Source organism: Hipposideros armiger, unplaced genomic scaffold (genome assembly GCF_001890085.2).
Source record: "Hipposideros armiger isolate ML-2016 unplaced genomic scaffold, ASM189008v1 scaffold_118, whole genome shotgun sequence".
In the NCBI taxonomy this organism is placed as follows: domain Eukaryota; kingdom Metazoa; phylum Chordata; class Mammalia; order Chiroptera; family Hipposideridae; genus Hipposideros; species Hipposideros armiger.
In genome coordinates this window covers 1,308,193-1,334,627 of record NW_017731468.1, presented here as the reverse complement: position 1 = coordinate 1,334,627, position 26,435 = coordinate 1,308,193, and the positions used below count along the sequence as shown (strand labels likewise).

Here is a 26,435-nt window from a genome sequence, read left to right as displayed (position 1 = left end):
TTTTTAACCAAGTTCAGTGTGCACCTGATTGTCCTGTTTACGACCATTCCCTCGGAGCAGAATGTATTTTTCCTATTTGTATTCAGTGTATATTACTGAATGGCTGCAATTCTTGTGTTAAACAGTAACTAGGTAGTCTTAGCACCTTTTGTCCAAGTTTCTTCATAGTTGAGACTGATAATCCTCCCCACCAACTACTTTTTTAAAAATCACAATGAAGATTAGTAAAATATGGATCCTCCTAAAGAGTTTTGGTCTCCCACTCAGGTGCTCTGTCAATTATCACTTGGCACAACACATAATCAACTAATTTAATGAGAAATTAAAAGCAGATTAGGATAATTCAAAGTGAAATATTTGGGGATATTGTGTTGGTGACCCCTCCGATGGGTTTGTTGATTCCTGTCAAGGTGATTATTACGTGGGAGCCCATGACTTGCAGCCACTCTGGCACTTTTCCTTCGGGCTTCATAGACTGGGATAAGGAGCAAAGTTAATCTCGTTACTAGTAATACAGTGATTGCCTCTTTTCAAAACATTGAGGAAATAACCAAGGTGATTCACTCAAGCTTTATTTTATTGATAGAAAAGAGAAAGTTTTCTCTTGTCCGCATCCCAAATAGAACTTGAATTTTAGGTAGATTAATAATATTAGGAAGGACTTATTTAGTATTGATCCACAGTGAGTTGACAGGTGTTTGAATCTTGAAGGATTTGGACTACTTTTTAGTGTTTAGATTACTCTTCCAAAATATGCTTATCAGATTTCCACCTGTAGCTTCATTATTAAAAACAGGTGCAAATGTTCATAGCTTAGTAATTTTTTCCCCCAAAGGAAATCAACTGACTAGGAGAAAAAGAAATGGAATCATTATAGTTGACAGTGGTTGTGTAATAATTAGCCAGTGTTTGGGATGCCTACTCAGATTCCTATTATTTGATGATCTCTTCAGTATGTGCTTGTCTTTTTCAATATTTTTAAAAATGCTATTTTCCCACCTTTTTCTGTTTAATAGATATTAGAAAAGACTTTCCTTGGTGAGAGGGCTAGAGTTCATGAAAAAGTTAATTTTCAATTTTAATTTGAGGTTCCAGATTGAATTGTACATTTTAACACTTATAGTACAGAGAATTCCTATTGATGTCAGAGGAAATTTTCTGTTTATATGTCTGAAAATGTGGTCTTAGCCTGTGAAAGCACAAATTCTCTAGTAGAATCAAAAATCCTGTAGGACATTTTTGTCCAATATTTGAAGGTGGGAAAAAGGCATAAACATAGTAGAATCATACCTGCTAAAGCTACTCTGTTAAGCTTTATAACAATTCTGCCAATTTAAGAAACTTCAATACACACTTCTTTGTCCTTTCAAACTCTGTTTTTATAACAAGTCTGGTATGAGAAGTAGCCATTTTCCACATCTACCCTTCTAATGACAGCTAATTAAAATGCAGAGAGTGTTTGTGCTGTATGTTTTATTTTTCTCTGTCTGAAATGTTTTATGGTAGAGTATGAGAAGTGTGATATGAACTTCTATGAACTAACATCCATCCTCACAGTATCTTGCTAATTCTGACTAAGGCTCTGCCTTACAGGTGACCTTTTAAATGTCAGCACTATTGACATCATAGTAGGATATGAAGAATAGAAAACCAGTAATAAAGCCAAATGGCCCATTTTTACCCTTGTGAGGCTCTCATCTAATGGAATTGAGTTTCACCAAGCTATTATAGATGAGGACTTCTGAGTGGAGCACCACCGCATCTAGGTCAGCGGTGGCCAAGTGGGTTGCTTTTGTCAGCTCTTTTTTGTCTTCTATGCCAGGTTCATCTTACATTAGGATTGATTCCACCTTGTACTTCATGGAAACTTTTCTACTGTAATGTAGAAAGGCCATGGCTAGAAAGGAAGCATATTTCCACTCCTTTTCAGATGGGCACACACAGAAAGTGTGTGTATAAGATGTGTGGTAGCTACTACACTCATGGGGTTTCAAAGGGAGTGTTTCCAGGTAAGTCCCTCATTCAGTAATTTGGAACCAGAACTGGAAATGGTTTTCTCAAACCCAAAAGGAAATCAGGAATCTAAGGATGACTATTTTGCACTGTTTTCCACTTGCACTTTTGTTTCTGCGGTATGGGTAGAGAAATCGGCCTCATTGGTTGTCTCCGTGTGTCTCTCCTCAGATGCAGACAGACATGCTGAACTATCTGGAAGTCCACTGAAAAGCAAAAGCACTAGGAAGCCTTTGGCATGTATCATTGGGTATTTAGGTGGGTATGTTCTAATAGACAAAAAACTCAAAGAACAATTCCTGTATCTTTTAAATATTTGGCTATTCCAAATTGACATAACCTTCAACTAAAGTCAAGCCTTTCAAATAGCTGAAATTGGATGCCTTCATAAGAATAGTCGATTTATTTTGTTTTAGAAACTTTTATTACCAAAACACACACAACATACACATGGTTATGGATATGTTTACTTTTTTTAAAAAAAATTGAATAAAAATGTAACATATTTATGGATATAAATACAGATTAAGCAAAAAGAGGAAAGTAATCACTAAATTGTTAGAGGATGAATAGTCCTAGTATTTTGATTTAGATCCGTCCCACTATTCCGAACCCTTAAATAGAAGTTTGGTTTATTTGTTTTTTAGAAAAATAAGATAATTGATTTTTAACCTACCTTTAAAAAATATTTATAGTTTTGATGTGCCAATTAAGGTTACTTTGAAAGGGGAACCTTTGTACTGCTTTCTGAAAGTTGCCAAAGGCAATGGTTCTATTTATATGTTGAAATATCACAATTAAGAATATTATAAAAAATTACTGCAATAACCTCTTTTTCTCTTTTTGTTCTTTTTTCTTTTTTTTTTTTTTTCAGTTTTAAGATAAATAATTTATAAAATAATGGTTGCTAAAATGGTTCCCAATATACCTAGAAGCTATAATGGCATGTTTTTCTTCTTCTAATATTCTTGCTTTTTCTTTTTCCCAGTAAAAATGAAATATGTACTCAGAGTTGCATTGAACCCTATTGCTTTGTCAGAATTTATAGTTACAAAGCATTCAAACTTTAGATATTCGGTCTTTTAACAATCAAAGTGTAGCTTTTAGCTTGGTATTTTATCTGATCCTCATCAGAGTCTTCTAGGAGTCAGAAGCTCACAGCTCCCTCTTTGATTTTACTCTGCCACCTTATGTCTTGTTTTATTCCTTAGAGGCTAAAGAGTTGCTTTGATAGCCCCTGAAAACATCACATGGTTATCATAGGTATGACCTAGGTCATGGTGGTTAAGTCCTTGAAGTTTGCTCTCTGTCTTCCCTTGCAGGACCTAATCCTAGAAGCCCTTTCCCACCTGTGAAGGAAAGTATCGGAGCCTAAAGAATAGAATATCATATTGCATATTAGTCAGGCTTTCCACAGGTCATTGTGTATCCCTCCTGTGGGCAAATTGGTCTCTGCCTCTACTAGATAAGCCCAAAGCTGTGCTGTTCTTATGAACTGAACCACATTCCTACGTAACACATTTTTGAGTATTTACTATGTCCAAGACACTATACTAAGTGATTTAGGTAATACCAAGATGAATAAGGCCTTGTCAAAAATGCCAGGCTAGTGGGGAAAGCATGCAGGTTAGGACACTTAAAGGATTGGATCTTATAACAGCATTGCAGGTAATAATGCATTGGGCAATTGGAGGAAGAAGTGGTTATTTCTGATGAGAGGGCAGCCTACATGAAGAAAGGAATAATATTTGATCTCAGCTTTGAAAGATATGGAGGACTTGAATAGATCGAAAAATAGGAAAAGAATATTTTTCCCCCTATGAGGCCAAGAGAGCCAGACAAACAAAGGCTTTAATGAGTCAAGATACCTGAAAAGGTCAGGAAATGCAGGTTGCCTAGTCTGAAGGGAGCATCGAGTGTGAATTTTTATAATGAAAAACAAAGCTGGTAGACAGCCCTTCAATGCCATGTTGAAAAAAAAATCAGCACTGTATTCCATTAGTACTTGACCCGTTTCTAAATTTTGGCAAGTGCAAGATTTGGGCCAGAACAAGATGTAGCAATTCGAACAATCCTAACAACTCTTCCTAAAGCTCAGTAAATGAGGCCGATATCCCGGCCCTCACCTGAGAAGACAAGGCAGCTTGTGCATAAGTCGGCACACTGGGTGTTGACTCTGAGAATCAGTGAGCAGGTTTTGCTTTGGAAAAGAAGAGATTGCCCAGTACTAGTAGTAGATTAAGGTCGTTAAATCCAATTCCTAATGCAATTTCTGTCTATCTGCTCTATCCAGGAAGTGCAAGTGGCTCTGAGCTATGTGACTGACAACAGCACACTTCACATAAACACGCATATACCACGTGCACATTACAGTTTTATGATGTACCCACCCTCAGTCAAAACTTTTCACCTACTACCGCTTGACTCTAGTATTTGGAGATTGGTATCAGATTTCATCTGTATCAAAATGTTCTGAGCTGGGCGTGATTGACCCTGGTCCTATACCCTGGTTGCAGAACCAGAGGAGGAATCCCGTTTTCCAGAAAGCTCTTACACGCCAGACATGCTACATGCTAAGTTGTGGTTTGCTAGATCACAGAGGTAGTTTTCTCTGAGGAGACCCGCTCCAGATAACTTTTGGATTTCTAATACCTTGAAAGTCAGATGCCTTATTATTCCCTCAGTAAATATCATGTTAAGTGACCTTCTGTAGTGTTTTGTGGTTTGTTTTTTTTTTTCTCCCTTGTATTCACAACATGAAGCTCAGAGCTCCAGCTAGCAGGGAAGAACCAGCTCACTTTTGATAAGTAAAGCAGCCATGGTAACAGCACTTGAAGCTGATTAATTATGCAAGTCCTTGGGAAAACAGGCTGGCTTATAAGGAACTGTCAGCTCAGAAAGAAATAAGATGTGTGCCTATTAGCCAGTGAAGTTCACGCCGATTTTTTAATACCCTGTTCTGAGTTGAGAAACCTTTTTTTCCCCCTCCGTTAGAGATCCATCCTTCGAAGAAACCTAACGTGATTCGATCTACACCAAGCCTGCAAACCCCAACTACCAAGCGGATGCTAACCACCCCAAATCACACGTCTCTGAGCATTTTGGGGAAAAGAAACTACAGTCATCACAATGGCCTGGATGGTATGTAAGCCCAGGGGATCCAGGGCTGATCTGAAGGGCCAGGGCCCCTCTGCGCTCGCCCGCTCCGGGCTTCAGGCTTTGTCTGCCAAGTCTTAAGAATGTATCACAAATGGGCGCTTCTACTCCCTGTTTGAGCGGAATGTGTGGTAGGTGGGATAAGAGGGAAGGTAGCCATGTGCTCCGGTGAAGACATTTGCCAGGTGATATTTCTCTGTCTCTTCAGGAGAGACCTTTGTGTTCGTATTTCCTCCAAGGAGACTCATTTGGAGATGAAGTCTGTATTTAGCAGGTTGCCGCGGCTGGGTAATAATGGTCTTGCTGTGATGCACACTCACTGCTCATTTATGTTTTCCTGAGCAGAAGAGATTATTTCGCCTTCTGTCTGAGCGAGACAGCAGTGCTCTCGGGGGGTTCTTCAGCACTCGGTGGATCATTTTGAATTTGGCACTTGTCCTCTACTTCTTTCACCTTACAAATTTTTTTAATTGCTCAAGAGTCTACAAGTCAGGAAAGGAATTGCCTGGATGATGGCCTAAATACAGAAATAATAATTAGTTTGAAATGGAAAAACGGAAAACTACCACCTCTTATCCAAGGTACTTCTCTTGGGCTTGGCCGTATAATGACTCTTCAGGTGGAATTAAATTATGTTCCCATTTGGACTATAAACACAAGCAGAATAAATCATCCAGACAGTGTATATTTTTCATTTCAATAGTCCTGGAGTTGGAAACTATCTTCATTGTTTACATGTTGGCATTTATTTATGAATGAAACTCTCTCCAGGCTTTTCATGTCATATGGAACTCTACATTCCTGCAGTGACAGTAAATTATTTATAATGAGGCCCTAGAGCAAGGATGTGAAATAGACCTTTTAGTAATCATTTCCCATGGTTGTGTTTTTTTCCGACATGACTCTTGATGGTTGTAGTGATGTCAACATGAATAAAAAATTGAAAGCGAGGAGTTTAGTTTGCATTTATAGGCTTTCAATGTGTTATAGGTATGGCTTCCGAGAATTTAGCTGCACAGTAGCCTTGCAAAAATTACTTCCTTGCTAATGAGAACATGAGCCATATTTGCCACAATATGCCCAATGTCCAGACAGCAGAAGACAAAGGGAGGATTGTGTCAAAATGTGGAGATTGGATTTCTTTCTAGCTTTTCCTTGCCTACAACCTGGGGCCTTTGGATTCAGGCTTAAATTTCATCAGGAACTTTTTTTCCCCCATGTCATCACATCCCTGGCCTCTTCAGGCGTATAGTCCTACTGCAGAAAGTAAAAAGTTCTGGTTCATTTGATATGTAGACATATTTATATCAATATCTATCTATCACCTATCCTTTATGGTAAAAGGACCCTTATGACTGATGTTGGAATCCTTGCTTTCAAGTATCTTTTTCCACTCACACCCCATCGTTATCCTGGGTCCCAGTTCTGCACTGCAACTCCTGCTGCTCTTTCCTTGTATCACAGGTTCCTGTCTCTTTGGAATTTCTAAAAACAAACAAAAAACAGTGCTACCTGGTAATGTTCCCTCTTCTAGGGCTGTTGGTCCCATTTTTTTTCTGAGTGAAAACTGCTACAAGGTCATTGCTTCTCTGCTCTGAACAGGAGAAGGGCAGGTCATACAGTGAACCCCTGGCATCATGTTGACTGAGACCTTCAGCCTTATTGAGGAAAGACACTTGTTTCATTTTCTGAAGACACCTAGCTGTTGAAACACTTATTTCTTCAAGACCCATTTGTGTGCGCTCTCCTGTCGTGGTAATGGAGAGGAAGGCTGATGACATGTGCCTTACATTCTATTCACATGACAGAAGGTTCCAGGAGGTCAGAGAATTTAACTGGTTTGCATAACAGTGTATCTCTACTGTCTAGCACAGTGTCTGGAACTTAGTAGGTGCTCAATAAATGTTAGTTAATAAATGAAAGTGATTGAGAAAAACGAGACCTAGAGAGGTGAATTAAAATTTCCCAAGTTACCAGGTATCACATAAATGGATTGGGATTCCCACTCAGGTGTGACTGATTTCAGGGCCTGCCCTTGTAACCACTGTTATTAATGAAATTGTGGCTCTCAACTGCACTATATTAGTCAGCAAAGTAGAAAGTACAGAAGTTATTTTAACAGCTAATAAAGGAAATCAATATGACAGATATTGGAGGACAGAATAGGTAAATGCACACGGGGGGTGGTGGTGGCGAAACAGGAAGCAGCCATCATCCCTCGGGTTGGGGGAGCAGAAGGAAGAAGTGGGGGTTACCCACAAGCTGGAAGCTCCGGGAGGGCCCTGAGTTGCTGGAACTCAGACGCCTGAGGATAGGGAGCTGTTCTGTCGGCGCTGGCATCTCCCAGCAGATGTGATGAGGCTGGTTGGTTCTGGGAGTGTGAGGTAAAGCTGGGCACTGGAACAAACTGGTCCTCTACTTAGGCCATGCTGACAGAAACAGGAAGAAGCAAGTCCCTTCTCCATCCTCTCGCCTTGCGGGCTCCTTCTAACGCCCCCTAGTGGTGGCTAAGGAGAAAAGTGTGTGCAGAATCCCAGTCCCAGCATCATGAAGCTGAGCTTAGATGGAGGGAGGTGGAGCTCAGATAAGAGTATAACAGAAACACACATTTTGGGAAATGTCCCCTTTATTGTAATCCCAGTGGACCTTTTCCTTGGGATAATGGGTCTGTTTCTTATTTCTTCGGTATATAGGATCCTAACTAACTTGAATTTCCAAGGTGAACTCAAAATACCAGCAAAAATGTCAGGCTAATAGTGAGTTTTCATGGGATAGTTAATACCGTCATATACTGGAATTGATAGATACAAACTCATAGGAAAACCTTGCACTGTGTAATCCAATAATAAGATCAATTATCGTCGCCATGTAATTATGTCAGACAGATGAGCACACCAAACAGGCTGTTGATGGATAATTTAACTGGAAACAAAACCTGATTGTACTGAGATATCCAGGTCTCTCAGCTTCAAGGCTTCCTGTCCCCTTAGTTGCTTGGCTTCTTCACTCACCCTCTATCTTCAGGTGGGAAGATGTGTCTGACTTTCTACTGGCAGGAAGATTTTACCTGGCATTTAAAACAATGATGGACAGCTTTTCATTGTCTTCCTGAAAGCCACTGTCTTCAACTGGGTCATGGCCCTTTAAAGGTCCTGGTGTGACTGGTGCCCAGGAGTCAGCACTGTGTGTGCTCTGTGCAGTTTAACACATGGCACCAGGCCACACACAGACAGACCTTTGTGACTACCGCAGTGGAACTTAAATCCTGAAGGTGAAGACAAAATCTGCATATACAACAAACTTCATTATTTAGGGTCAGTGCTGATAGGAAGAGCGACGTTTCAAAATATAGACCTACCTAGTTCCTTACCTTATCGGTCTCCTTACACTTCTGCCTCTCCCTCAGGCTGTTGGCCCAATCATGTGCTGCCTGCAGTCGAGGTACTTTCCAAGTTGTCTTCTCCTTTTCTGACTTACAGATGCTTTGATAACGTTTCTATCACCAGCAAACCAGGTACCTAGCACACGCGGTCTACTTGGTTAACCCCAAGCGGCTGTGAGTAGAGAAGACCCTGAGATCAGGGCCGGAAAAGCCATTACTGGAAAGTCTTTGCATGTTTGAGAGCCCAGAAGAGAGGGCAGCAGGGGCAATGGACTTTGTGCCAAGGGAAAAAAAAGTACATCTGAGTATTCGGAGTCAGATGGGATTCATTGCTGACGTCTGTGATTATTTCCTGTGTGGCTTTGGTTGGATCACTTGGTTTCTTTAAACTTATTTTTTCCTCTGTAAAGCCTTAATGGAGTTGTTAACAATGATTACAAACTCTTCACCTACTTTATATGACTTGATCTTCTAAACTCGTTATGAGCTAGGTATTATAAGCTGCATGTTAATAATGAAAAAACTGAACGAAGGTAAGAGAGGTTAAGGGATTTGCCCAAAGTTACACTTCTAGTAAGTAGCAGAGATGAGATTTAAACTTCAAATCTAGTGGCGTTTTTGCAGGATTTGTGTGCTAAGTGCAGCATATGCCTGGGAGATGTTCATGTTTTCTGTGTACAGAAGATGGGTGTGTGTTTGTAAATAAATACAGAGAGGAGTGTGGTGGGTATTTTTCTTTGTTTAGACTATGAAGGATAAGCCATCGCTGTGTAACCAAAGCCTCCACCTTCATTTCCTGCCTCTGTGAAGCTCCTCTGCCCATATTGTACCTCCTCCTTTTTCTGGAATTTAGGGCATAGGAGCTTTACTAGTGTCAGAGAGAAGAGAGAAAAAAAAAAAAAGGAGAAGAGAAAATTCACAGCATCACCTAGAGGTGAAATTTGTTTAAATTAAATTATATGCTATTCCCAGCATTGATTCTAAATTGTCGCAGATGTTCATGAAGTGTTAAGATCCCACCCCCTTCTTTAAAGAAGAGCTATTATTAAAGTTTTATTTTGAATAATTTTAAGATATCAAGTTTTTGTAGTCATGTGTGAATTATGTATAAATAAAACATCAATCCTTTCATTATAACTACATTGATGTCTTACCTAAGTGTATGATTCTCAAAAATCATACTTGATTTGCTTGAAGGTAAATAACTGCACATTTGAGGAGCTCATGGTCTATAAAGAGAAATCGCCCTTGATTAAGTTATTTAAAGGAATATTGAAGACCAGAAATTAGATTTATAGAGAGGGCTCACTTAACTTCCTGCCTCTGTGATTAGAGACCCTATAAGCAGAGGGGGTGGGACAATCATGTTCCTGAGACAGCGGAATCATTTTCAGAGTGAAGGCTGAATCAGTAAAAGCCCAAGAGAGGGGAGGGGCCGATGAGCTGTACAGGTGTCTCTCATCCTCTCTTGATCCCCTAAGAAGATGCCCTTGTGTCAGATGCTTGAGTTTTGGTCGATTCGCAGATCTTTCATTCCGTTGCACAGAGACAAGGTGACTGCCTGCCGTGTCTCAGGCAGTGGAGATTCTTGAGAACAACTTCTGCTGTGTAGTGATACAGACCGAGGAAGCATCAACTGGAGATTCTCTTAAGCTTTTTCTGAGATGACACAGCTTTGGCCCCATGGGTATTACTGAAGCAGGACTCGGTATATCAGGCTCAGAAGAGAGGTGTTTTCAGTGGGACACAGTTGGGGCATCGGAGCCAAGAAAATTGATGACTTGTCCAATAAGCTTCTTTTTAATCTGCTCTCCTCTGGCTTCTTTCCCCCTGGGTATGTGAGTACACTGTAAATTTAGTTATTTTTCTTATCTGCTTCCTGCATTGAGTAATATTTCTCTCAACCTCTCACATAGAGGGTATCTAATGTTGATGCCTCTGAGTACAATATTATGAACTGGGGTGTGAACACTGCCCTTTTGATGACTTGTTTCTAAAATCAGTGATTCAGTGTTCCAGCCATGCCCATCCCTACCCTGGGAGACGGGTGGTGGCGAGGGCCATGGTACCAGTGAGAGACCTCTGGAAAGTCATCACTGTCTCCATGAATGCCAATAAAAATAGACTGCCAGGAACAGCACTCCTAGGCATGCTTCAGCCCAGGCTGCCTGCTGTCAAAATTTTTTATGCCATTTCCAAAGATTACGATTTTTTTTGGATCTTCTCAACATTGTCTATAGAAGAACATCGAGCACCCCTAGATTCACCTCTGGTCTCCTTGTCTCAAGGTGTAATGTTCTATAACCTGGTTAAGTCTGTCATCCTGCCCCTGAGGAAAATACTAGTGTGTGAGGCTGTACGAGGTCTAGACCTGAGACCCTCTCAGTAGCATAGAGGTCTTTGAAGAGTGACAAACGTTCCTGGTAGTTGCTCAAGGGTCCTCAGCTGTGAGGGCCAGTTCTGGCCTCCTTGAAAAATGTCTCTATTTACCTGCAAGGGTCATTACAGGAAACGTTTGTAACCAACCTATCCCTATGTAATTCCATTCTTGGTGACATGTAGAAGGTGAACCTCTGAGAAAGTGAGCCTCTGATTTGAGAGCTGGGTTCCAAGTTTTTTGGAGGGAGGTATAGATACTTGGGAAAGGTAAGGGAAGAAACAGCAGAGGGAGAGAATGGGTCCCTGAGAAAACACTCTTCTTTGGAAGAGGTTCAACTGCTCCATCAAAAGAACAGGTACAAATGTCTGAGTAAGCCATTGGGACATCAGTATTAGATCTTGATACCTCAGGGAAGTCAAGGCCAACCCCAGAAACCAGTTGATTTAGGCGTCCCCTAGAGCAGTCTCTTTGGGTCCCAGTGAGAAAGTGAGAACTTTTCTGAATCTGCAGAGGCCCCCAAGGAAAGATTTGTCACGGTCTAGTTGATTTGGAGACTCCTGCTGGGTTCATTTTGAGCTTCCCAACCTTGCTCATTGTTATTTTCTTCTCCTGTTTCCTGTTTCCTCTTTCAGATAATTGAGCACTCTTTAAGCTCAGAAAACATCTGAGTTAAAATCTATGCATTTTGCTCCCTCAACCAAATATTTATTTTTACTAGCAATTATTTACATATTAATGATATGAAAAGTAATTAATGTAAAACCGTAAAGCAAGCTTGAAGGCACCTTTGTTAGATGGAGGTTCCTAAAGAAGACACCTGAGAAAACTCTTCATGATAGCCTGATGGCAGCTTCACTGAGTGCCTGCAGGAGCCCCCTGGGGCCATCAGCGGGCAAGGCCAAGAGTTAGTCCTGGGACACAGGGTTGGCCACATTAACGGTGTCTGAGACCTACAGTCCCCAGTAAAATAGTCAAGACATTCGATATCAGACCTCTCGGCCCGGTCCTCTGATTTTCTCTTGTTTCTCTCCGCTTTTCTTTCTCTGTCTTTTTACTCTACTTTATGGAGGACTTTCTCAACTTTATATTCCAGTCAGATTTGTCTATTTCTCCATTTAGTCTGTGAATTTTTGCTTCATTTTGAAATTCTGTTATTCGATATATTTGTATTTAGAATTGGTGTGTCCTTTTGTGGGAGCTTTTTATCACTGCGAAATGATCCTCTTTATCTCTGTTAATATTCCTTGTCTTGAAGTCACTTTTGTCTGATGTTAACTATTACCACACCGGTTTCTTTTTCTCGTTTTTAATTTTTTTAATGAATGTTTTTCTTGTTTTATTAAACTCATAATAGTGTGATTCTTATAGCATTTCTAAAGGCAGCACATGTTGCTGCAGCACAGATTTTAAAAACCCTATGAAGCCATTTTCCATTATTTCTTTTTAAAGTAACTTTGAGGCATAACTGACATTCAGTAAACTATACATATTTTAAAATACACAACTTGATAAGTGTAACACATGTATACACCATCACGGCCATCAAGATAATAAACTTACCTCACCCTCAAAGTTTTCCTAGCACCCCTTTGATGCTGACCTTTGACTCAGCCTTGAACTCTGACCTCTCCAGGATTCCTCAGCTCCATTAGACTGCAGCTTTCTGCTTAAACTATATTCTTGTCCTGCATGGAGCTGCTCACAAGGGAAAGGCCAGTTAAAACTGGATCTCACCTAGTCTCACCTTTTTTCAAGGGTCATATCTGCTTCAGTCTTTGCCTGATACTCATTGCTCTTGAGTACTTTCAAACCATTGTTTTTCATATCTTATCCAGAGTTTATCACTGTTATTGGTTAGAGGGTTAGTCCAATATAAATTAGCCCACTATTACAGGAAGCAGAGTGCCTCAATCCTTCCATGGGCTCCCCTCCACCCCCACTTGCTTCTCTCAAAACGTTTTAATAGCGTACTATTTGTGTTTCATAGATACTGTTATCTTTTCTTATTTCTCTAAGGATAGTAATGGTAGTGTTTTGTTTGTTTTTTAAGTTTCCTTCCCCATGAATAGTCTTTTTCCTCCACTTTCATTCTTCTCTTTGTTCTTTGTTTTGGTTCCTAATATTTGTGTTAGTGGGTTTTTCCTGGTGACCTTTGGTTTTCTGAAAATGTATAAGAGTAGGAGACTAAAATCAGATTGAAAGCTCCGTGCTGGTGCTTGTGCGTGGAGCCCGTAATGCACTTCACAGTATGATGATTAATTAGGCTGCGCTGTTTGGTGGGTGGTCCAAATGCAAATATCTTTAGGTCTTTTTTCATGGCCTGGTCAGATTCCCCATAGAAGATTCTTCCCATCCACCTTAGTCCCGTTCAGACTGCTCTAACAAAATACTGGGTGACTTATAAACGATAGAAATTTATTTCTCACAGTTACAGAGGCTGGGAAGTCCAAGATCAGGGTGTCAGCATGATTAGGTTCTGCTGAAGGCCCTCTTCCAGGTGCAGACTGCTGACTTCTATCTGTGTCCTCATACGGTGGGAGGGCTGGGGAGCTCTCTGGGCTCTCTTGTATAAGAGTATTCATCCTATTCATGACCTCAACACCTACCAAAGGCCCCACCTCCTAATATCATCACATTGGGTGTTAAGATTTCCACATATGAAATTTAGGGGGACACAAACACTCAGACCAGAGCACCATCTGTTCCCCAGAGGGTAAAGATTTGGCTACCTGTGTTCTGGGAGCTCAATGAGAAGAAGCCCGGAGGTCTCACCCTCCAGTAGGCATTCGTTCACTTGATCCCCTAGTTTTGGAATTGGTCACCCTGCCCTCACCTGTGCTTGGTTCCTGGTGTCCCGTAGACCTGAGAGCCTCTGCTTAGTCCTCTTAAGAGAATAAACATCCAGACTTGGGAGAACCTAGGCAGTTGCCTAGTGGTATGATGTCAGGAGAGCTTGTAGGGGTCCAGCTGCTTCTGAAATAGCCTTCAACTAATCTCCTGTGCTCCAGTTTCCCTCCCCTGCTTCCAGAGGTACCTAGTGACAGTTCCTGAGCCCTTTGAGGATTCTTTGGACAGATTGGGTTCTTGGCTTTTCACACCACCAGCGTCAGGTTTGGCTTTCTTGTGCGCATAAATTGTTATCATTCGCTTCCAGCCTCCACAGTTCTGATGGTGGTTTCCCTGGTAGTCAGGAGGGAGAGAGATTAACTGAGAAGCTGACAGCTGGAAACCTTAAAAAAATAAAAAGGTTGTTTTCATTGCATTGGCTGATTAGAGTACAGAATCTTCAAGTCCATGGATTTCAAGTACTTGTGAATAGTCAGATCAACAGGGATAATTTGTTAAAAAAAAAAAACAAAAAAAAAAACAGAAGTGCTTATGAATCAGGGTTAGTATAGACAAAAGCAGCAAATGTAGATTAATGCATTTCAGAATTTATAAACTAAAAGGGAAATGATTTGGGCTACTTTGTCTAAAAAGGAGACCAGAGAATTGCCCGAGGTCTTCCCCTGGGGCCCTCGGCCAGTGCTCCCGTGCTGGGATCCTCTGTGTCTGGGACCCTGCTTGTTTCAAGGGAATGCAGTGGGGCAGGAGAGCCAAGTAGCAGGAAGTGACGTGAGAGCCTTACAAGGGCAGGTGGTCAGCGCTGGAATGCAGCGCTGGGATTCTGCAGCCCAGAATGCAGACATACACGTACGTGCCTCAATGTAAAGCTATGGCCAGTGTGGAGAGGACAGGTGTGAAACCTGGATGTCAGATACCAAACATCCAAGGAGAGGGTTGCGTTTGAAACTGGAGCAGGTAAGCGGAGCACAAATAGAAGAAAGCACAGTTTTCCATGGCAGACCAGACACTCGGGAAACCATTACAAGTGGCCCTTCTGGCAGATGGCATCATTCCATAGAGTTTTGGACAAACAAATGAATGACAGAGGCCACCCCTGTTCCCCCTCACCCCAAAAAGAGAGAGGCTTCTGAGAGGTAATGACATGTATATAACCCTTAATTTAGACAATGAAGAGGACAATATGCTCTTACTGGGCTGGATGGAGAATGGGCAGCTCAGTATATAGTATGAAACACTTGATCTGAATGGAAAAGACCTGAGTTCAAATTCCAACTCCTCAACTTATTTGCTGTGTGACCTTGAACAATTTCCTAACCATTCTCACCCCGACAAGGTTCTGGTGGAAGTAAAATAAGGCTGTTACATAATCTACAGTAGATTCAATAAAGCAAAGATTAGCCTGAGTCCTACACTGAATTACCTGTTTTTTGTTTTTAATTTAACACGTTATTTGCTGAGCCCTATCAAATACCAGGCTGTGTATATATATATCTCTGCTATTCTAGAAAGGTTCATGAACTGAAGGCGCAGCTCTGCTCCATCCTGCAGACCTTCCTCAGGATGGCGGGAGGCTGTGAAGGTGAGCGTCCCTGTGTCCTCTCCCAGTTGCAGAGCGGCATGCGCGACGGGAGAGAATACCACAGCTGCCTTGGCTGGAGCACCTGATCCCACCTCAGGAAACAACCCCCACTTCCCTCCTAGAGCCATTTTCCTAATAACAAAGCAGAAGCTTTCACAACCTGCTGGGTAATATCTGATAGTGATGACAGCGTTTGCAGACACTTCTGCTTTCGTCTACTTGTTTCTGCTGAAAGTCTGTAGGTGCCCAAGTCTGGGACAGAAGACGGAAGGTCCTTTGGGGGAAATGGACGGGGTGGGAATGAGGGACACTGTGACACTGTGAGTGTTTGAGGTTCATGCCCCTCGTACAGGAAATTGTGTTCCTAGCGTCTGGGTACCCATGTCATCATGATTAGTTGTAGTGACCTCAGATCTGGTTGTGTCTCCTCTGGCCAGCGGTGTTCCCTGTTCCTTAGCATCTGGTCACAGAAGTTCCATGACGTCAGTCTGATAAGCATGTGAGCACTTGCCAGGTGTGCTGCAGCGCCTTGCCAGTGATGACGCAATCTGCCCATCCAAAACCCAGCCCTTAAGATACTTCAGTATCATTCCCATGTTTCCTTGGCCTCAATTAAACTTCCCTTTGGCCTAGCCTCAGACTACATTGTGAGCTTTTATTTGAGCTCATGCCCATGCTCCTTTCCTCAAAGGTTGTGATGTTGTTGATGGGAGGACTGATTCCGGTCTTCCTCTCGCCTTGCCTCCACCGTCGGAACTCGTTGAACTTTGACCCTATTTCTCTCCTTTTCCAGAACTCACATGCTGCGTGTCAGACTGAGCTATTCCCGTTTCATCCTATAATCCAAGACTTGCTACACTGTCCCGCTGATGTTCACGGCCGTGCCTGGCAAGGAGGCAGTCCCATTCCCAGTACATATCAGCGGGAGATCTCCATGTGCGCCCGATGGAGACTTGATGGGGCAGGGGAAGAAACTAGAGGAGTGCACGGCCCGAAAGCAGAGTCTCCACGTGTGGATCAGTGTCTCTTCGCTTTCCTCCCAGAGACATGGCTGTCCCAGCAGGACTTGCCCAGGAATTGAGGGGATGAGGGAGTCATTCCACCCCCGTCCTTCTCCAGCACACCGCACCCTGGGCACAGCAGCTCCTGGAGCAGTGGGGCAGCTGAGAGCTCAGAGCTGCTGCTGCCCTGCATGCGTCAGCCCAGCTCTGTTGTAAGCTGTATGGTTGTGTACAGGAGGGACATGGCATCTTTCTGAATGGATTTTCCCTAACAAACGCGCCAGTGTTGCACTTCACAACATTTCCCCCCATCCTTGCTGTTATTGTCACTGGCTTTTTCTCAATAGGCTTCGTAGTTATTTTTTTTTAATGGGAAAATATCCCTCTTCACCCCCTGCACCCCATATTTGACCCCCACCCCCACCCCCCATACCTCCAAGGTACAGAATTACTTGAGATTCTGACAAAAGATAAGAAAACCATCATTGGGAAGCCTGTGAATTCTTCACATCATCTGCATTTTGTCCTTGATAAGAGGCTGGTAGTCTACTTGGTTCTGCTTGGTCCTGGACAGCTCCCACAGGAGCCAGTGTTACACTGAGCCACATGTGTGTATCACTGTGACACGCCACTTGCACACTGTCCTGTTCCCTTATAGCCAGACCAGCTGAGGAGGAATGACAGCCAGGTTGGGCCTTCAGCAAGTCACCCATCACCGGGTTTACGTTAAGCAGATGGAATCTGTTTGGCCTGGGAGGGTGAAGTCACAGAGCTATGTTTGCAGGTGAGTCTGTGAATAGGACACCATGAGCCCCCACCCTTCTGACCCAAAGGTTTCTGTGAGCACACGTGTCTAGGCCCTGGGAAACCTGCCTGCAACCCCGTTTCCACTGGCTGTGGCTCTTCCCCTCTGCTCTCAGCACCAGCCCTTGCTGGCATCACAGGCTGGCCGCTCTGCAGCTCTGTGCACACAGCTGCAGGGATAGGAATAACTTAATGCCCCATTGGCTCCCTGAGCAGATGAGTCTGGCCACGCCCCTGCTCTCCAGGCTGTAGGACAGGGTCACAGCACCGTGAAAGACAACGGGGGTTTGGCTGGCCTCCCAGCCATCTCGGATCTGCAGCTGGGAGGCAGCTGGATGGCAGATAGTAGGAGCCCCAAGGGGCCAGGAGGTTGCAGAACAGAGTGGCTACAACTAAGTTGACCCCTCCCTACCCTCTACCCTCTCCTCCTGTCCCCAGGCAGAGTGAGTTATCACTATAATGATGATGACACTCTAGATATCTAGATCCTTAGAGCTAGGTTCAGCTCAGCAGAGAATGCGATGGGTGCTGGTTGGAGGCGCTGCTCAGAGCTTGAGCTGCCTTTTCCTTGTCTAGTTTTGCAGTCTCTGTGGCTTCTCTTCTGAGGAGGCGTTGGTTCTCATCTTAGCCTTTTGCGGGGGTGACCCAGGGATGTTGTCACCATTGCCAACTCTTGGAGCTATTCTGGGTCTTGGCTTGGGGCCCCAAGGGTGGGCCTGTGTCAGGTGCTCAGTGAGCCGGGTGGAGGTGGCAGGCATTGTCCTCAGGGTTCCCCACAAAGAAGCCCTTTCAGAAAAGACCCAGGGAGAAGAGGCAACTGGCTGTCTGCATTAAGCGCCACTTGGCGTGTTCTTCTCTAAAGAAAGAGACACGTGAAAGCTGCCTCTCTGTGCCCCTGTCCTGGATTTATTGTTGCACATGGATGTAGAAGGTGGAATAGTTCATTCTTTCACTTTCCTCTCCTAACCCACATAAAATAGTGACTGTTGATTAGAGAAACCGTTACCTGCCCGTGACCTTACTGCCAGCCTCAGTCTCTCTGCCTGTGGCCGGCCTTACCCAGGCCCAGGAGATCCGGAGACGGGGGCCAGGCCAGGTCTGCAGGAAGAACAGGGAGGCCCACCCCCAGTTCCAGGTCACATTTAGCTTTGGGACAAATGCTGCTCATTTTGAGCCACATGTACCAAGAAAGCTCTTCCTCCGCCTTGTAAGAGCTCCTGGCTCTACAGCCCCACCCTCTGACGGAGAGGATGTTGACTAAGACCTTATGCTCTGACTTCACCTCGCAAAGTCCCCCAGCACTCTGATCATTCCAGGGAATGGAGGAAGGACACCAAGGAGCCTCTAACATTCGTCTTTGCCATTCTTGGCACTTGGTGCTGAGAGGGTTTCCCAGACACCCCGTTTCTGGGACCACAGCGTCACCCTTGTGTATGTCAGTGGCGTCTCACTGTTGTGCAATGAGCTTGTGGGTGGAACTTACAGAGTGTGTCTGCATGGCGCATAGCCTGTGCTGAGCCTGGTCTGTGCCCCTTTGGGTGAGGATCCAGAAGCTTTGCAAGTCATCTTCCCTCTCCTTCATCATTGCCCCCCCACACACACACACCCCGATTTCTCAGCAGTGATACGAAAGAGGAGGTTGTTGAGACAGGTTTTTTTAGCATACCTCTCAAGTCCACCTTGCTCACAGCCCAGTTTCTATCAGTCAGCATCCAATCAAGGAAACAGAAACCACTCTAAGAATTACAACCCTGAGTTTTAATCCAGATCATTGTTGAGCACAGTAACAAGAAAAGTTGAGAGGCCAAATCGGGGGGAGGAGGCAACCCAGAGTTGGGGAGTGACAGCAGGAAGGCTGGTTGGACACGGGGGAAAGGCCGCTCTGTGTTACTAGAGCCCCGGGTTGAGGAACCTGGTGCCACACAGCGCCTATCTGGTGGGAGCTGCAGCCGTGAGGATGCCTTGTCCCTGCCAGAAACAATCCCCTAAGCAGAGAGGGGGAGAAAGGCCTGGCTTCCCCCTACCTGTGCCTTCCAGATTTCTGCAGGTGCCTCTTGTTAGCTAAACCCAGCTGGGAGCCCCTGACTGGGGGGCCTGGGACAAGCAGCCTGCAGTGGTCAGCCCCCCACCACTCAGAGCAGAGCAGGGGAGGGCAAGGAGCGGGCCAGAAGGCAGCAGGCCGGGCGTGCATGGCCTTGGTTTGCTGTGTCACGCGGAGCCTGATGTCCATGCCCCATGCCTTCCTGAGCCCCCAGTGAGAGAGGCCGGAGGAGCTGCCCCCCTAGGCTTTTGTAGATTCTCTTTCACTCTGCCTAGAGAGGAAAGTGCTTTTGGGAGGGAGGGAGAAAGCCTTTATTCTTAACCGTTGCCCCTGTTTTCCTTTGGGGGAATTTACCCGTTTAGCAACCCCGCCTCGCCATGCCCCTCAGGAAAGCCATGTCCCAGTTTTCTGTCCACGCCCCCCCGTTGCTCTCCCCCCAGTCTCTGATTCCCTTCCAGAGAACACTGACCCAGACCATGCATCCGTGGTCATGAGTGTTTCCCCAGGATAATTCATTCAGAGCGTGATATTACAGTGTTGACCGTCTGTCTGTAAGTAGATGCCATCTACTAATCAATTTGTATCGTGTTTCCAATAAATTCCTGGAAATTCTGCCTCGTTTGATGCTGCCCTTTCCTGGGACAGTGGCTCAGCTGTCAGGCTCGTTGAGCCCCGCCCCCTCCCCAGCCCTTAACAACAGGTGCTCCTTGTCTCAGGTGCTGCACCCCGCTGCACAGCTCTGAGGGTCCTGAGGAATAATACGCCAGGCCAGGTAGCCTGATGTCCCTCCCGCCACACTGAGACTCTCATAGGCCTTTGCCTGGCGTCAGCATTTTCTTCTGCTGTCTCAGAAGCCACATCCTGAGGACATGGGGGTTTCATGAGGCCAGGTCACCTCATTAGGTGGCCTTTGAGCCTGTGTCCCCTGAGCCTGGAGGTATGAGAAGCACTACTTTGCACCCCTCTGCCCAGTGCCAGCCATGGGACGTGTGCTGGGCCGCTGGGAGGGTGGGCAGGGAGAGCGTGCCCTGTGCGAGAGGAAGGCGCCCGTGTAACGGAAGCGGACGCAGGAGCTGTACATCCCACAGATGGAAGCCCAGCCCCCTCTTCTCATACCATCTCCCTCAGGCGGGAAAGAAATAAAAATGTCTCAGTTGACTTAAAGGGATCCTGGTCTAAGTGCCTGGCGTTCTCCCTTTCCCTGGCCCTGAGTGCGGATGCCTGCAAGGTAGACATTTTCTATTGCGTATTTTATTGGTTCAAACCTGTTTGACTGCAGTGTAGACTCTGCCTCGGTTGCTGGGCCGGGGCCATTGCAGGCTCACTTGGGACCCTTCTAGCCCATGTTTGGGAACACCTGTTGGTGACGCTTGTTTACTGGGATTTGTGAGAGATGGGGGAGTGGAGGGAGAGAGAGGGGGGGGGGGGGGAGATTCAAGAATTTCACTGGAGAAGCAAGACACACGCGAGATTTCTGAAAAACAGAAAAGGTAATTAAGGCCGTGTGGATACTCTCCTGAGTTCTGGGCTAGAGAGAGCTCAGTAAGGCTGGATTCGTGTCAGGGAAGGTTTTGAGAAAGCAGAGGGAGCCTCCAAGGTGGAACACAGCCGCCCCACCTCCGTGAAATCCCTAGGGTGCCCCATGGTTCTTTTTTTATTATTTATTTTATTGTTAGTTTCAGGTGTACAGAATAATGCAATAGTTATCCTTTTTACCCTCACAAAGTAACAACCCCCATGGTTCTTGTTGAGAATTTTTTGTTTTCTTTTTCAATTTGAAAGCAGTCACTGTTTATTAACTGACCAGATTACAAAAATACCCATGGTAGATGCCTTAGTTCATCCTTCTAATAAACCTGTTGATCTGGCCTTCCCTGTTGCCAGCATCTCCACCTTCTGCAAAGTGGGTGGTCCTTTTTTTTATTCCACCTCGTGGAGAAAAGAATATAGCTCTCATGAATCAGATCCTCCATGCAGATGATGCCGTGTTTACCAAGAGATCAAGCAATCAATGTGTCATCTGTCGGGGCAACTCACTTTTTGTTGATTTTGCCATAATCATGCTTATAGATCGATTCATTTACTGACTTCAGGTTTGGGTTCCCCCATGCAATATATGGTTCCACAGTCCTCAGCATGTTCATTGGAGCCTGTTGAGCTTAACAGAGGTGCCATTGAAGACCTGGCGAAGGTGAAGACGCTGCAGCACCTTTTGGACCTCGGGGCTCACACCATTGATGCCTCTGATCCTGACGACAAATGCCAGTTTGGGTTCCGCAGGTACATAGAAGTTGCCAGCTTTTCTCGCCACCCTAGCCATTTGAATCTCAGTTCTGTACATCCGCCTGTATTCTTCGTGGTAGTGCTTAGCTTTTTCATAGATAAGCATCCTTCTTGCCTTTCGGAGCGTCTTTTGGGCCAACTTCTTTCTTAGGCGCTTGATCTTCAGCTCTGTGAAATTCCTTCGCTTTTTCTTAAGGGTTTCTGGCACAGCAGGAACCTTCTCTTCAGCACCCTCCACAGTTCCGGTCGGAAAAAAGAGGGGTATCTTTTTATTGTGACTTTTTATCCTGATTGAAATATCTCCCTCTTTCTGGAAGCTCATCTGTAGAGCGCAGTGTCCCATCCCCTGCCGTCCAAGGTGTACCGACCTAAAGCTCCATCGCCAGGACTGGGTTTTGTGGTCAAACTTCCTAAGAGGTTTCTTCTGGATAAGGTTCACCTTCCACTTGCTCTGACCTTGCTCCTGGGCTGCAGGGGGGGTCGCTGGAGGAAAGCACAGGAGCTGCAGGGACTGTCACTACCCCCGAGCTGTGGGGGACCCACTCACCAGGTAATTTTGGGATGCTTGTTTAATGGCCCTTCCATATGTTCCTTAGGAGATTGTTTTCTTATTTCCGGAATGAGCTGTTTCAATCCTTTGTCATTCCCTAAGCCCACACCCCCTGAGAGTGGAGCCTTCTAAGAATCCCTGTTTTTCCCCTTGGCCCCAAGACCAACTGTGTCTTTCTTCCCGCCCAAGGCGGCGCCCCTTGGCCTCTAGAGGACTCTCCTGGAACCCACATGCTTAATCCATTCCTCCCCTGAACCCCTCCTCCCCACTTTCGGGCCTTGTAATAGAATGTCCTGACTCAGACCAGACTGCCTCTTCCTTAGCTGTATCACTTTGGGCAAATTGTTTAACTTCTCTGTGCCTCAGTTTTCTCATCTGTATAATGGGATAATGGTATCTACCTCATAGGACTAAATAAATTGCAAAGCGCTTAGCACAGGGCCTGGGACAGTGTTTATTATTGCTCCATCATCATTTTCTCCCCTCTCCCCTTCATCTTTACCTTCCCTCCCTTCTCCTACCACTAAGATTTCAGTTTTTCCATCCAGTCAACAACACAACAGAACAATCAAACCACCAAAACGTATGTCCTCTACTTAGGCTCATCTGAAAATATTATTATCTCCCTTTGCTGGCACGTTTGTTGGAAGAGAGAAGAGTTGTGTCTATTGCTTCAAATCTCATTAATTCCTCAACCCATTATAGTACTTTCTGACTTCCTTTCTGCCCTTATCCCCAGCCACTCACTGAAATTGCTGTCAGTAAAGGCACTCGTGGCCTCCTAATTGCCAAATCCAACACTATTTTTAGTCATCCAGTTTGAGCTTTCTTGAGCATTCGAAGCTGGTGTCATCATATTACTTTTCTTGGTTCATGACACTGACCCCTTTGTTCTCTACCCAGAGCGATGCTAAATAACATTCACACAATGCTCATAGTTATTTTCTCATATTTCTTTACAAAGATAACGTCAGCTACAGTGGTCGTCACCTGTGTACCCCCTCCCCGTGTTCTTCCATTTCAGAAGCAAGCACTTTTTAACGTGATCATCCCAATGCATGATTTTATATAATTCATAAATACCTATGAACCCATAACCAATATAGAACATGTTTTACATATTATTCAGTTTCATACTAATGACAGTCTATCACTCCTTGAAGGGCTTGGGTTTATCGTATCAGACAGTGCATGGTTACTCCAGGTTGTCACCGTAAGATGCTTGACCAGACAATGGCAGACACACACTTGAGTTTTCAGATCAACTTTCTTCAGCATGCAATTAGGTATTTTGAAAATGCTTCATTCTTGCATGAAGCACTTTGCAGCCTGTCTGGGTATTTTATGTTCGGCTTTACCCTCATAAATGGTGTCTCTAGTCTGTTCTTTTTAATGGGCAATCTCTTTACTTCAGCAAAGAGATTGCCTTGACTTCTTTTATGCTCTTTTTATTGCTACTTTCTTCCTATTAAAGAATTCTTCTGGGCATTTCACTGGGTCTTCCTTTGTGTGTCTCTTACTTGTGGGGATTTTTAAAAAGATGATTCTGAGTCCTCTTCACTCTCTCCCCTGGTGACCTCATCCATTTCTATAAGCTCGACTCCCATCGAGGAAGAGGAAGGCTCTGAAAGCCTATCTCCAGCCCGAAGTGTGTTACTGGACATGTTTACTTGGAGGTCTTCCAATCCCCTCCAAGTTGTCTTAACGCTTTACCTGCTCCTCCCAGCCTGCTCTGCCATCTATATCCTCACTGTGTCGCCGTCCACCCATCATCCACAGTCACCTCTTCCTCACCTGGGCTGTGCCTCTCTGTCTGCTCCTTCACACTCTGTGCCACTGCCTTTATGCAGGCCCTTGCTTGGAATACAGACTGTTGCCTACTTAGGTCGTCTCCCACACCCCTTCACCAGTCTGTCCACAGTATTACCAAAATGAACTGATCAAAATGCAAAACTGCAGAAGGCAAAATCGTCAACTTCTTAAAGACCTCACGCGTACTCCCCTTCCTGCCATATTGGATTGTTTGTGGGCCCCACCAGCCTCCTGAGCTTGCAGGGCCCAGTCGGCCTGTCTTGCCTTCCTCCTAATTCTGTGTGTGGGCCTCCTCCTCGCTTGCCTCAGTGATCTTGTCACCCCGCCCTGCACACCGAAACTTTTCACAGCCCTGTGCCCTTGTTCATGCTCTTCCCCGTGCCAGGGATACCATTCCCCTCCCTACTCACCTCATCCTCCAAGATTCAGCTCATATACGTTACCTCGCTGACACCTGGGCAGAGTTAGCTCCTCTGACCCTCTGTGCTCTCAGAGGTGTATCGCTACCTCAGATACCCTGGATTACCCTGGCTTGGGTTGCATTTGATCTGTTTGCGGGTCTGTGTGTACCAGGCTTGGCCTGGAGGGGCTCAAAGTCAGAGTAGGATCGTCTGCCTTTGTAGCTTAGTGTCTGGCCACTGGTGGGTGCCCAGTAAATGCTTGATGATGAGCAGCTACAGGCCCATCAGCCCAGCCTTGCTTGCTATATCCCTGCACAGGAGTCCCCAGAATAGAGTTATGGATGCAATCTCCTCGTCCCTCAGGGTGACAGCGGGTTACATTAGGAGAAAGAGGAGAGAGAAGGCACTGCCCAAAATTTACACTGAATAGTGCAGCCCACCCCAGGGACCAAAATGCTGTTTGGAACCCAAATGTAGGAAACGGGGTCTTTATTCAGCCTGCCTTGAACTCACCTTGTACCACCATGGGCTTTACCCTCCCATTTGTAGAAAACCCTGCACTTCTTTTTCCTCCTCCTCCTCTTCCTTTCCCCCTCCCCTTCCCCCCCCCCAATAACTACCTTCCTCACTGGCAGCACGCCCTGGGGCTGGGGGCTCCATGAGAAAGTGTTCAGTCCTCAGCATCCATCAGTGTCTGGGCCTTGCATAAAAGTGTCTGACTTGGAAATGACAAGTCGCAGGCTGAGGCTGGGCTGGCCCAGGCTTGCCCGCTTCTCCCCGTGGTGCCAAAGGATGGAGAGATGGGCAGTCCCTGGAAGTGCCTCTACCAGGGTGAAAAAGGCAGCAACAAGAGTGGAGGAAGGGAGCATGGGGGACAGAGAGACATGAGGAGCCACCTTGGAGGGGCGTAGGTGGCTCACCTTTTCCACCACTTGGTTTGGGTTCTTGTACATCTTGTGGATTTCTAAGAGCAGCTGGTGAGTTTTCAGAAAAGGGAAGAAGAATGGAGACACAGAGGAAATGGATTTCAATATCCATCCCACCCATTGTCCCCCAGGCCACTCCCTCTGCCTGACACCTTCTCTCCATTTCCCACACCAACATCCACACTAGTCCTGGATGTCTCCCTCCTGGGGCGTTGGGGACTCTTCAGGGATTTGGCCTCCATTCCTGAGGGCTGTTAACAGGGAAAGCATCCCTGTCTGCAATATGAGAGGGTTGGACTTAGTGGATTAAAACTCCAAAAGGAATTGGGGAGAGAGGATTTGGTCCCCATCATCAGACCCTGTACCCTAGGACTAGAAGCCTGTGTCTGGGGTGATGAGGGAAGTATCGTTCTGACTGCTGCTGTCGCTCCCAGCAGGAGGGGCATGTGTGTTGGAGGGAGATGTTCATTTCATGGAATAGCCAGGCTGGAGACATGGGGGTCAGGAGGTGCATGTTTGGGGCTTTAGTGACCTCTAAGTAGTCCCTTGGGAAACTTGAAGGCTACGCTCCCACCCTGTGACTTGCCCTGTGGACTGGAGGGCCAACCACTACCCCCCTCCCCCCAGCAAAAAAAAGAACAAACCCTAATTCATACCAGGCACATGCCTGTGCCTGGGGGACCCAGGCCAATGGATGGGTTCGCCCAGATGGTCTCAGACACTAATCACAGGCATATGCAATAGAACAGGAAGGGGTAGAGGTGGGCAAAATGATCTTAGGGGAGAGCTGTGAGCCAGCTCTGGTGACTTCCGGGGTCCTGTCCTGGTGGTGTATCTGTCACCACAGGCTCCAGGGCCAGGGAAGTGCACTTGAGGCTGAGGAAAGCGGGGCTGGAGCTGAGCTAGGACTGTGGAGGTGATAACCTCCAAGGCCGAAGACCCCCCACATCGTCCCAGGGGAGAGAAGGGCAGGGCCCTGGGTGCCTTGGGCAGGACCTCGGGGTTGCAGAAGCAGAGCTGAAGGCCAGAGGGGAGCAGGGGCCTCCTAGAGACCCCGGCAGGCCACCCCTCCATGAGCCTGAGGACCTCACCCAGCAAAGCATTCTGCCTTAAAGGACACTTCAGGGCTCCAGGAGCAATGTGAAAGGACAGTGTCCTGCACAGCACCCCCCTCCCCCCCACACACACACCCCTCTACCCCAGAGTCTCCCTTCATCTTGGGGCACTCATATGGAACACTACTGATGCCAGGGTGGATGG

General features: G+C 45.5%; 2 protein-coding genes across 2 annotated transcripts in view; one reads left to right on the top strand and one right to left on the bottom strand.

Annotated features, from left to right (window-relative positions):
* The window catches only part of MTA3 (metastasis associated 1 family member 3), an 82,824-nt gene extending 63,007 nt beyond the window's left edge, over positions 1-19,817 (top strand). The window contains exons 12-14 of the mRNA XM_019647914.1: positions 2,185-2,271; positions 5,008-5,154; positions 16,151-19,817. Coding sequence (XP_019503459.1) covers positions 2,185-2,271; positions 5,008-5,154; positions 16,151-16,176 — 260 coding nt within the window. The 3' untranslated portion in view covers positions 16,177-19,817. The remainder of the gene's footprint in view (positions 1-2,184; positions 2,272-5,007; positions 5,155-16,150) is intronic.
* Positions 19,818-21,302: 1,485 nt separating this feature from the next.
* Positions 21,303-24,915, bottom strand: LOC109385538 (60S ribosomal protein L7-like). Its single transcript, XM_019647916.1, has 2 exons — positions 24,870-24,915; positions 21,303-21,969 (listed from the first exon to the last, which is right to left on the bottom strand). Exons 1-2 carry the CDS (start codon positions 24,907-24,909, stop codon positions 21,344-21,346), a joined length of 666 nt encoding a protein of 221 aa, XP_019503461.1. The 5' UTR covers positions 24,910-24,915; the 3' UTR covers positions 21,303-21,343.
* Positions 24,916-26,435: the final 1,520 nt, after the last annotated feature.